Source organism: Lepisma saccharinum, chromosome 3, assembly GCF_977018435.1.
Source record: "Lepisma saccharinum chromosome 3, izLepSacc3.1, whole genome shotgun sequence".
Taxonomy (NCBI): Eukaryota; Metazoa; Arthropoda; class Insecta; order Zygentoma; family Lepismatidae; genus Lepisma; species Lepisma saccharinum.
Genome location: NC_139231.1, coordinates 34,827,455 through 34,840,808, shown reverse-complemented (window position 1 = coordinate 34,840,808; position 13,354 = coordinate 34,827,455). Strand labels below are relative to the sequence as shown.

Below are 13,354 nucleotides of genomic sequence, written 5' to 3'. Positions count from 1 at the left end.
AATTCCCAAGGAATGCCATGATGTCATCCCTTCAGTCCCCGTAAACATTTTGTTTCAATTCTGCACTTGTTTATATTAATTCTAATATCCCTTTGCAGCTCTGCATGTGAGTTAGTGTAATTCTTAAATGCTTCTTTGTAGCTGATCAGTGGTGATTGATTCATGTTGAATTCTTGGACTTTGAACCACTCTTTTTTTTTTTTTTTAGTTTCTACATGTACCTTCGGCCATGTAGAAACTTCACTTTAAGGAGATATTTCCAACCCTGCTTTGGCCAATCAGCATAGAATCGAGGAACAGTGCAGAACATGCACTGGGATAAATGTGTTCCCACAACCATTCAGGGACCAACAGTTCCATATATGCTTCCCTGAAGGAGATTTAAACTTACTTTTTTATGTTATGACACTCCAAGTATCAACCCTGAACAACTGACATGGTGGATTATGGGCCACCATAAAGATAATCCTCTAAAATCAGGATTTCAAATTGGCCACACACCCAAAAACAGGTCTTGCCCGTATTACTAGACAAGGTGAAACCTCGCCCTCCGGTAAATACTTCTACCAGGCATTTATGCTATAATCATGCATATTGATGCCTTCCCCAAATACATCCTATGTTCGGGGATTACTGACATATGACAAGATAGGGACAAATACACCCATTTTGATGATGGAGACTGAAGGAGTCTCTGAAGTATAGGTACATATAGAAACTGAACTTTTAACTGTGGTTAAGAGTCCAACAATTCGTCATAAATCCTGTCTTGCATTTCTTTTGTGTGTACACGTAGAATCTCAAATGTTTTTTGAGTTCTTGACTGATTCCAGCAGCAGAATGTGTGTCCTAACCTGTCTGTCTATGTTCCTTCCATCTTTCATTTTTAATTATTTTTTTCTGGACTTTATTATATGTGTATTTTTTATATACTTTCAAGTTGAGAAAGTTGATCATGGTCATTTTTGCAGTAACAGTGTAATCTCTAGCATGTATGATGCCTGACATTTTAATTACCTTTTAGTTTCTGAGTTTATGTACAGCTCGGAGAAACTTAGAGTCTGATGTTATCTTCCTCTCATGTGTCCTTTCAATGTTGTCCATTCTTGTAAGGACACCCATGTCAAAAGGGCAGTGGTGGTTGGTGAAGAATTTACTTCTGTATGTAAAGTACAGAAGAGGGCAAGAGTGGTGAGGGGCAACTGGAACGCAAAATGTAGGAACACCATAAACCTAGTCCCAAGCTGTGTTTCAGTGTCCCATCTGTTGGGAGTAGGGCAGCTACTTTTGACAGTTACAGATAACAGATATTTTCCAGGGGGAAAAAAATCTTGGTTTGACCTTAACTTGTTCCGATGTATCGGTTCTTTAGGATCTTTATTATTTTGATCAGTTTTATATTGTGTATAATAAAATTGACTTCAATAAGGTGAATAATATTTGGGTTATTTTCTTATACATATTAGCTACATAATTTGAAATAAGTTTCTTAACAAGATAAATTAGATCATGGAGAGTGAGAAAAATAAAAGTATTAGTGCAGAATCAACGTAATGCGTGTGTGTTTGTGCAGGGAGAATCCTGGTGTGTACCACAGGTCAATTATGTGTTGCATCTTTTATGTGTGCACTTTTAACAAAGCATCGTCCAAGTAGGATGCAGCTTCTTAAGCCCCATGTCCCTTTGAGGTTCAGCTTTTCTCCATGGATGATGTAGCCTTCATTTTGATGACTGGGTGATGATCTCTTTAGTGGTAATCAGTGGTATATTCTCCCATATTACATATCTGGTTTACTGCCAGTAAACAAATTTTTTAGTACATAGAAATTACCAGAAAATTTTCGAAGTTTTCTAACTTCTGTGTTTGTTATACTTGCATGCCTGCATGGGTGTTTTATTCCTATTATATTGAATATACATAATACGAATCATTGCAGTAAACCAGGTCAAATTTTCAGAATATGCCATTGGTGTGTGTGTATGTGTGTTTGTTTTGATTGCCTACCTGAGTCATGATCCTTAGTGCAGGTAAAATGAAATATGGTCTGTGACAAATTACTGAAGTTGTAGGTTAGCTCTCCATGCAAATAAGTTTAGACACATTCAAAGTAGTCTCGAAAGGAATTTCAATTGCCAGTTTCATTTGGCAAAATGATTGGAAACCACAAGTGCAACGAACCTCCATGTTTGCTGAATGTAGGGTTTACTGTAGTTGCATATAAACTGTGAAGTCTTTGGTTCTCAATTGCCCTTGGTATAGCATAACAGATTTCTTATTTTCAATGGTGGAAATGGTCACCCGAGAGACCACACTTAGATATCATGACACCTGATTGACCTGCCACCTACACTACGATCCTCCTTATAGAAATACACATAATCCAGGTTAACCTTTACCTCTGCACTTCAATTCTGAATTTGAGTGACATTTGCTCTCTCGAAAGTCCAGCATCACGTTCATCTCTATTTGAACTTCCAATTGTTGCAAATTTCAAGATAATTGTTTAAAAATAAATTCTTGACTCATGACAATGAACAGATATCATTTCAAATAGGCTAACATAAGTAATGTATTGAACCATTAAAAGAACATTCCATTATTTTCCTTCCTTTCTAATATAATTATTCATATATTTTATTATGTTTCAGATGTAATGAACAAAACTTGTTACTGCTGTATTGAATGTAAAATTTAGCTTAATTAAAGATCTTACTTTTATGAACTCAGCTTTTACTTATGCTGTTACTTTTGTAATTTTCTATGTAATTTATTTTTAACTTATACAGGGCTGTTGTTCAAAAGTACTTGCTGGAGAAGTCTAGAATATGTTCTCAGGGTAGAAATGAACGGAATTACCACGTATTTTACTACCTATTGGCTGGTAGCAGTGAAACAGAAAAGAAGAATTTGCATTTAATGAAAGCGGATGATTACAATTATTTGAATCAAGTAAGTAAATGTGTACATTTCATTTATGTAGAACAAAACCCACATCACAGTCTGACATTTTTGCTGTGCATGCTGAACATATTTTGGACCTAACATGGTCAAAACTAGACCTTTTAGAAAGTGTCCCATGAAAAGTCTCAGAGCTTCACTGAAAATATTGACAACTTTTTAAAGAAAAATAGTGGATTTCATGCACCGATTTAGTTTTTGACCATTTTCCATTTTCTCATAATGTCAGGTGAAATTAAAGTACAGACACACAAAAGAAAGGGGGCCTACCCACTTTCCAGTGGTAATGTCGTTGCCTTGTAATCAAGGTGTCCCTTATTTGATACCCTGTGGAGGCACTTGACACAGTGGTTTGGATCACACTTTAAACTGTAGGTCCAGTTCCAATTAGCTTGTCTGTCCATAAAGTGGACTCAGAACAATAAATCAAATTCAAACAAAAGAAATGTTAATGCTAACCTCCACTGCATTGCACTAAGTTGTAGTGACATTAGCTCTCCATCAGCAGGAAAGCTTAATACATAAGTTTCATATTTTATTGCAGAGTGGCTGTTGTTCTCTTGAGGGAGTGGATGAAGGTTATGAATTTTCAAGGCTCAAGCAATCCATGGAGATGGTGGGTTTTACACATGAGAAGCAAAGGAGGTTATTTGCTGTATTGTCTGCTGTGCTTTTGATAGGTAAGCATGTCGAAGCTATTCATCGTTTGCTATGAATAAGAATCATTGAAAATGATCCCTTGTAAATGATTTCTTGTCCTGTTTTAGAGCACATTTAGTTACAAATTTAAACATATCAAATATATAATAACTGAATGTAGGATTGTTTTACACATTCTTGACTAACTACAAGTTTCTTTCAATTCACTACTCAAGATGGCTGCTTTTGAATTGTTAGCACAAACACTGTCAAATTATCTTCTTACACAAATATATATTAATTCTGTCATACTCTGTTGTTGCAGTTTATTAGAATATAAATAACAGCTTTCTTTGAATTTTGACCGTGAATCACTGAAATCAATAGGTGAGTAATGTAAGTTTTCAGAAAAGAACGAAAATGATGATTGTATTTCTTTGCTACTACAAATGTTGGGTCAAAACATACTGTTCTCTTATACAAGAGTTTTAGCATACATTTGTTAAAGCAATTAAAATTAGTTCATCTAGTTGTTTAAAGTTTAAGATAAAACAACTGGAAAACTGTGTTTATACATTGAAGATTTATTTATTACTTTTAACCATTTGTGTATTTCTTAGACAGGGGGTGGTTCCTACAGTTCAGTTACACTTATTTCCTGTTACGTACGTTTTTAGAAGTTTAATGTGCATTATAAAATTATGAGTGCGTTGTACATACATTTGACTGGATCCACTATCACTTGCTTGCTTCAGCTGCCACGAAGAGGGGTGTGGCAGGGAGGGGAGGGGTTTGCTCAATTAGAAAGTCATCAAGAAAGCATCAGTGGTTTCCTCATTCAGTGATGCCAACCCTAGCAGTATGGTTCTAAACCTAGCAAAATTTGAACTTCGTTGGCACCTAGCATTAAATTTATATCTTATTTGTAATTCTCCAGTGGACTTGTTTCAAACAAAACTAAGTATGCTGACCAAAGGACAAGCTTTTACAATCACATTTCTGTCCATTCTCTTCTTTCATCTTTTCTTTAGCCTCCCCAATTTATCAAATTAACATTTTATGAAAAGAAATCTGTAGAAAGTTGGAGGTCACAAATAAAACAAACTGGCCCCGTTCCCAATCACCAAATTTTCTTCCAACTTTTTCAAGCACTATGTTGAATCAGTTCCATTGGTTCAACCATTGTAATTGATATGATGGGTGAAATTCTCAATGTTGCTTAACTATAGTAAATGAATAACCCAAGTTCACATCTCTAAAATAGCTGTAAATTGGACTTAAAAAACTACATAATTAGTTGCATTTGGCTTAATTTAAGAGTTGAAGGTGCATTTTTTGTTATCAGGAGGTTGGGAACGCTGTCCTCAATACACACTACAACAGGCAGGGAGGACTCCACGAACGTAAAACCACAGATAAATGTATTATTTTACGTTCATCTGTGGTTGAACCAATCAGCTTCGTCCACTCAAAAGTTAGAGGTTGTTTTCGAAACAAGTTGCACGGTGTGTGCATTTTTGTCAGCTAACTAGGCCTGCACCAAGGAGCAAAATCAGAAAAATCGTCTTCGTCAGTGTTATTTCGTATGTATTTATAGGATCACTTGTAAATATTTCATAGTTAGAGGTGCATGACACCCTTGGGTACAGGGTTGCAGCTAACATTCTAAATGCAATGGATAGTACAAGTGATATATGTTCGTATTTAATTGAATGTATTTTCACTCTTCCCTCTGTTCTCTCGTTCAGTCTGTTTACCATAACTTCCTACACCTAAAGAAAGCTACAAGTTGCCACTGTTCTTAAACGGTTCACATTACTGTTATATAACCTACAAACATTTAATGAGAAGCATATTCCTCTTGTATGTGGACATTTTATTCGTCATTTTATTGATTTATACTGCAGGCATTTAGCTCACAATTGGTTATTTCTGGAGATAGGATGCTTCTCTTGTTAATTACTTTCTTTTGACACATGAAGTGTGAAATATTATGAGATTATTGTGTGTATGTATTTGTATAGCTCTTTTCCAGTCTTACAGTGGGTGCTCTATAAACTGGCAAGGGAAGTGGGGAGTGGGGAAGCAACCAATTCATCATGATAAGAAACTTAGCACTGTGTAGAACAAGGTGCATATAGTAGTTCCTCCCCTCGATGTCGTAACTCTCGGTGCTACCACTGTTGTCTGGTTTGGTCTGCTGTGTATTCCCTGCTCCCCACTTCCTTGCCAGCATATAGAGCACCCATCGTAAAAGTAGAAAAGATCTATAGGAGCTGAAAATTGTAGTGTGCCTTTCTTTAACCTTTGCTCGGAATCTGTTGCATATATGCAACAACAAATATAAGGGCATTGACGTATATTGTCACATATATGTAACATGCAGCTTAAAATAAAATGTGCGTGCTTTTAGCATGTTGATACTTTGATGTTAGGGTGGAAACACTCACAAAACCTTCTCCAAAGGTTAATAGTCATCCTGTGAATGAAAACTTGCTCCTTGCAACACATCAAGGTCACATTTTCGAAGCGTGCTTAGACAGGGAAACTATAAAGATCTGCAGTTTATGACCTTATTTTCTCCTGGTGCAGGACATGCACTGACTTGTCGGTGATAAGAGCAACCCTAGCTTTTGTCTGAAGCTTCCAAGGAGGTGTGTGAAATAGACTGGAAGTAGTCTTTTGGCCGGAAGGGAGGCTAAAAATAGACCAAGCTAAAATGCAAGTGGTCTGCCACAAGTTAACAACGCCACAAAGCAAGAGAAGCAGATTTCTGGGAAATTGAAACCCACAACCCCATCTTTCTCACTTGGGCGTTCTGAATTGTACATGGGTTGAATGCCCTGATGTTTTAGCTTCCAAACAAAAGTTGTTGTCCGAGGTACATAGGTCGAATAGTCTAGGAGTTACAATAATTTCATGTGCACTAACCAAATTAGCATTTTTTGTAAAAGAAGCAGAGTTCCACATATTGCCTCATATATCACCTAGTATGTCAGCCAGGAACATGAAACAAGTTTCATTTCGTTGAAAGGTCCATTCTATGAAAAGAAGGCTAAAGTTTGCATCCTTTTCCCATAAGAGTGGGGAAAGAGGGGACAAAGTCCAGATTTTTTTGATGGAAATTTGGGGGGTTCGCCACCCCCACACACCATCTTTCTCACTTGGGCATTCTGAATTGTACATGGGTTGCATGCCCTGATGTTTTAGATTCCAAACAAATGTTGTTCGAGGTACATAGGTCGAATAGTCTAGGAGTTATAATGTATTTTCTCCAATAAGCGTGAGAAGAAAAAAATCACTGGGAAATGCCTCGGCGAAACAGGGGTTACTTTCTGAAAACCTGCCCGGTGGTATACTAACTAACTAATTAACTAACTAACTCTCTAGCCTTCTTAAACCCGAAGGTTCATGGCTGCAGCAACACAGGCCTTCCATCTTTCCCTATCTTGAGCAAGATCTATATACTCTTTTCCATCCCTACCGATTTCCCGTAGGTCCATCTCAACGTTGTCCCTCCATCTTCGTCTTGGCCTTCCTACAGGTCTCTTACTATCAGGTTTCCCAACAAGAATCCTGCAAACTCCTCTTTCATCTCCCATTCGTGCCGCATGGCCTGCCCACCTAAGTCTTCTTGACTTAATTATTCTAATAATATCTGGACATGAATACAAATTATGTAGTTCTAAATTATGTAACCTTCTCCACTCACCTATCTCCTCATCCCTTTTAGGTCCAAAGATTTTCCTAAGGATCTTATTTTCAAATACTCTCGATTTATGTTCCTCTTTCAATGTAAAGGACCAAGTTTCACATCCATATAATACTACAGGCAAAATTACTGTTTTGTATATTTTAACTTTTAGTTTCTTAGATATTAAACAAGAAGACAAAAGTTTATGAAGAGAGAAGTAACATGCATTTCCTGAATTAAGCCTACTTTTTATTTCCTCTTTAATATAATTTTCATTTGTTAATATTACTCCTAACTATTTGTTTTTGGAAACTGGTTCAAACGAGTTGTTATCAATAATTAGATTTTGATTATTACCTAACACTTGGTTTCGGCCTGTAAGCATATATTTAGTTTTGTCTTTGTTAACTTCCAAACCTATCTCTTTAGCAGTTTTGAAAAATATTTTAGCATTATTCTTAATTGTATTCACATCATCCCCCAGTAAGTCTACATCATCTGCATATGCTAACAACTGAGTCACACCATTTAATTTTAGTCCTTCTTTAGTTTCTTTTACCTTCCTAACAGCATATTCTAATGCAAAATTAAAGAGCAATGGAGATAATGCATCTCCTTGTTTTAACCCATCATGAATTGTAAATTTGTCAGACATATTAATACCCACACGAATTTTACTTTCTGTTTCACTGGTGCATATTTTTATCATACTAACAAGCTTCTTAGGTATTCCAAACTCTACTAATATATTATGTAATTTCTCTCTTTTGACCGAATCATAAGGTTTTTTTTAAAATCAATGAATAGCTGAGAGACATTTTGATTATATTCCCACTTTTTTTCAAGTGTCTGTCTGATGTGAAAAATTTGATCTGTAGTTGATCTGTTACATTTAAATCCACATTGATAATCACCTATAATTTCATTAGCATATGGGGTTAGTCTTGTTAAGAATGTTAGACAATATTTTGTATGTTGTTGAGAGTAGAGAAATTCCACGGTAATTATTGCAGTTCATTTTATCACCTTTTTTAACCACAGGAACAATTATGGATTCTTTCCACTGTTGAGGGATTTCTTCTTTATTCCATATTAAAGAAATTAATGTATGAATTTGACGTATTAATGAATTTCCACCATATTTAATTAACTCAGCTGGTATTAAATCAATGCCAGGTGCTTTGTTATTCTTTAGCCTTTTAATAGCATCTTTAACTTCAGTGAAGTTAGGTTCTGGAACTAAAGGTTCTGCTGTGTGTACTTCATTACTTCTGATTTATCTCCTACATGAACATTTAAAAGGTCATTAAAGTAGTTCTTCCATCTATTTAGAATATCGCTTGGGTCAGCTAGAAAATCACCATCTTTATCTTTTATCAAGTTTACTTTAGGTTGCCACCCCTTTCTAAACTCATTTACACCTTTATATAAATCTCTGACATTTTTATTTTTGCTGTTTGTTTCAATTTCATTAATTTTGCTTTTCAAGTAATCTCTTTTTTTACTTCTAATCGTGCGGTTAACTTCTCGTTTTATTCTATTATAATTGTTTAGATTTGTATCATCAGAGTTATTTAACCACCTAAGTCTAGCCTGATTTCTTATTTCTATTAGATTATGACATTCATTATCAAACCGTGGCTTACTTTCTTCTCGGTTTATGGTATCCTATACTTTCTTTAGCTGCTGATTCTATTGCATTATGTATGTGTTCCCAATTCTTATTTACGTCTGTTTCATTTATATTTTCATCATTTAAATCCTGCAAAACATCAAATCTGTTTGACAGTTTAATTTGGTAATCTTTCTTAATTCTTTCATCAGTAAACTTTCCTGTATCAAATTTTATAACTTTTAGATTTTGTTGCTTCTGATTTTTCACTGAGAGTCTCTTAATTTAGCAATTACTAAATAATGGTCACTGGCACAGTCAGCACCTCTATATGTACGAACGTCAATTATACTAGTATACTAGGTGGCCGCGGTGGCTCAGTCGGTAACGCGTCTGACTACCATGCTCAAGGTCCCGGGTTCAATCCCCGGCCGGTTCAAATCCGGGAACTTTTCTAACGTTGGAAGCGGCCCCGCTGCCCACCCAGCGTCGTATAATGTGGGTAACAGGGGGAAACCCTGCGGGGTAAAGGTGGTCAGGGGCATGGTGCTGATCACATCACCCCCACTCACGACCAGATCAAGGAAGTGTGGGGCATTACCCCCACACCCCCTATAGGCCTTCATGGCATGGTGCTAAGCACAGGGGAACACTTTACCTTTACCTTTTTAGCCTTTTTTTATCAATGAGAATATGATCTATCTGATTATGAGTTTTACCATCTGGAGAAGACTAGGTATATTTATGGATATCTTTATGTTTAAAAAGTGGTACTTTTCACAATTAAATTCTTTAAGGTTGCAAAATTAATCAATCTTATACCATTATCATTACTTAATTCATGAAGACTTTCTTTACCAATCGTGGGTTTAAATGTCTCTTCTTTGCCAATCTGTGCATTACAGTCACCTAACAGAATTTTCATATCATACTGAGAAAATTTATCAAAGACCTGTTCTAACTCTGTATAAAAATCATCTTTATCTTCCGTTGGGGCATGTATGTTTATTAAAATAATTTTACACCACCTACCCTGTAAAACTGCATATGCCCGGCTGTATAAAGATTAATTTTCATGTGTGAATTCTTTTCATATTTCATGATCAAAATTAGGTACAGAACAGTGTAATCAGTTCTCTATCAGTATCAGCTGATATAGGAATATTGGTAAAATTACCAATAATTTTATTCCAATTGCAATTGCATAAATGTATAATTTGCCTTAATTCTGCCATTTTGTCAATATTTTTAGGTACATAAACATATCATTCATCGTAAAGAAAATGTCAGAGTACACAGTTTTTCAAAGGCAAAAGTAAGTGGATTCATCTGGTTACATGCATTAATTAAGGAGGTTGGTGAATCATTCATGCTTTTAGGGCCTCCCCAATGGCATTGTGGCAGCGTCGTCACCTTTTAATCAATGGGTCCAGGGTTCGATACTTGGTGGAGGCACATAGTGGTTCGGATCCCACTTTAAACTGTAGGACCAATCCCTATTAGCCTATCTGTGCATAAAGTGGACTTAAAGCACCAACTCTATCAATCATTCTCTTCCAGAAACTTCAGAAACTTTGCCAATTTTATATCAGATCACTAAATATTGATTATTTGTATCAGTAAATCAGTATAGACAAAAATTTCATGTTGGTCCATCCTTGGTTAATATACCGGGTGGTCCATTTATAATGACAGTATGGAATATCGCATGGAGAATGCATCCAATCCAAAAATTGCACAGAAAAAAGTTTGATACTATTGAGGGGGTAAGCCAATGCCATAAAAATTTCATCGCTGCCTCCCACCCCTGGGGGGGGAGTAAATGTGAAATTTCAAATGGAACACCCCTATTCGTTTTACATATTTGCATTCAGTGTTGAAAAAGAAGTATTTTTTGTTCAAAAAATTTTGTAAAAAAATTGCAACCTTCGAACATTTATAAACATTTGGTACTTTCAGTTTCATTTTGTTCCCTTTATGTAATAACAGTTTTGGTTTCCATTGGGAACATTGCAAAAAACGAATTTTATTAAAAAAATGTGTGCAAAGAATTCGGCAATGGAAAATTGTTTGCAATTTATGTTTCTGTGTAACAATAAATAATAATAATTTGTTCCAACTATTTGGTTTCAAGGAACAATTTCATATGTTCAAAATGATGACCGTTCTCTTCAATGCATTTCTAAACACGGTGTCTGAAGCTTCACACTGTTCGTTCCAAAATGTCAGGAGTAATAGAGGCACAAACATCAATAATTCGTTGCCGCATGTTTTCTGGCGTTCTTGGAACTTCGTGGTAGCACTTTTCTTTAAATAGTCTCCAAAGGCAGAAATCAGGCGACGTGAGATCGGGTGAACGAGCTGGCCAAGAAACTTGTCCTCCACGTCCTATCCATCGACTAGGAAACTTTGTGTCTAACAGCCCTGGCAGAATATTTACCAAAAACTCTGTGTACTTTTGTCCATTTAATGTGCCTTCAATGAAATATGGTCCAATCAATCGGCTTCCAATTATTCCGCACCAATCATTTACACTCCAAGGTCTTTGGTGTTCAACTTCTCAAATCCAATACAGATTTTCAACAGACCAATAATGCATATTGTGTGTGTTGATATGACCATTGTTATCGAATGACGATTTGTCAGAGAATAACACCGATGAAAAGAATCGTTCATTCATTTGCATCTGTTGCAGTGCCCAATTGCACAAATTGAAAGGATTTTGAAAGTCTTCGCCATGAAGTTCCTGGTGCATAGACATACGGTACGGATGGAACTTGAAACTTCTCAGAATTCTCAAGAGTACTGGTTTTAGAAATTCCGGATCCTAGGGATATTCACCTTGTGCTGATGTGGGGATTGTAAGCAACAGCACATAAAACATTAATTGCAGCCTCTTCATTTGTAACAGTTTTCCTCCTGGTTTTAGATTTTAGATGAATAGTGCCAGTTTCCGTGAATTTTCACTATGCGGTAGAAGGTTGCAATGCCTGGAGTATCTCGGTCCTCGAATCGATTGCTGTACAAAGTTCTTGTAGCTTCAACATTTTGATGTACTTCACCGTAAAGCAGAATGATATCAACTTTTGCTTGTATTGACAGACGCACCATTTTACAAACCTACTTCTCAATTCGACAAACGTGATACTACTAAATCATTGGTACCCTGCCAAGATACAGGAGAGACATTTACATTATTTCACTCCAACACAAATATGGTACGGGTAATCACATCTCAGATCCTTCGTAGATTTAATAAAACACAGTCACATTTTCACTAACATAACGGTAGCATGGTGTTAATATTCAAAGACTTATCCCTTCAAATCCATAGGTAATTCAAAATAAATAACAGCACATTACAATTCACAATCCCCACTATTTCAATCTGCATGCCCGAACCTCCTGAAAAGCAAAAAAACACCATCGTAATTTCCCTGGTAACCGAACATACAAGAAATGTACATAAAGGTTAGTCTCTATCTTGACATTATTGGTGATTGTACTGAACATTAAAGAAATCTACGTACATCACAGAGACTAAGATTGATAACTATAAGAATTGGAACAAACGGAAAGGTCATTAAGAAAACAAAACAGTCAAATTTGTACAAAGGGGAACGATGTGTCATACACATCATCACTTACTTCACAATTTTCAGGTTTTTCGATGTTCTGGTTCACCTTGACTGCCCACAGAAACATGCACACAGTCACAACCTCAATGCAACTTGCACAAAAGCTTACGCACAAATGATGTATGCCAAGTGAACTGGAATGCTGCCTGCATATCTTTCCACAGCAGAACAGGATGACTTTGGGTGTCTGTACAAAACCCTGTCTCAAACAATTGTTCCAACTCCAGAAAACATGCGGCAACGAATTATTGATGCTTTTGTCTCTATCATTCCTGACATTTTGGGACGAACAGTGTGGAGCTTCAGACACCGTGTTTTGAAATGCATTGAAGAGAACGGTCATCATTTTGAACATTTGCTCCTTTAAACATTTATTTGTGTACCTCAAATGATAACTAATTTGTAGTAACATACTTCATTTTGTTGTTCATATAAAATTGTTCCTTGAAACCAAATAGTTGGAACAAACTAATATTATTTATTGTTACACAAAAACATAAATTGCAAACAATTTTCTTTTGCCGAATTCTTTGCACACATTTTTTGTCATTTTTGCAATGTTCTCAACGGAAACCAAAACTGTTATTACATAAAGGGAACAAAATGAAACTGAAACTACCAAATGTTTATAAATGTTCAAAGGTTGCAATTTTTTACAAAATTTTTTGAACAAAAAATACTTCTTTTTCAACACTGAATGCAAATATGTAAAACGAATGGGGATGTTCCATTTGAAATTTCACATTTACCCCCCACCCCCCTAAGGGGGGGGGGTGGCGGCGATGAAATTTTTGCGGCATTGACTTACCCCC

The 13,354-nt window shown here is 36.1% G+C and overlaps 1 protein-coding gene across 3 annotated transcripts in view; it reads left to right on the top strand.

Moving 5' to 3' along the window:
• The window catches only part of LOC145984972 (unconventional myosin-IXb-like), a 137,932-nt gene that overhangs the window by 23,363 nt on the left and 101,215 nt on the right, over positions 1–13,354 (top strand). For all 3 annotated transcript variants that reach the window (XM_083118425.1, XM_083118423.1, XM_083118424.1), the window contains exons 5-6: positions 2,788–2,950; positions 3,504–3,639. In XM_083118425.1, coding sequence (XP_082974551.1) covers positions 2,788–2,950; positions 3,504–3,639 — 299 coding nt within the window. The remainder of the gene's footprint in view (positions 1–2,787; positions 2,951–3,503; positions 3,640–13,354) is intronic.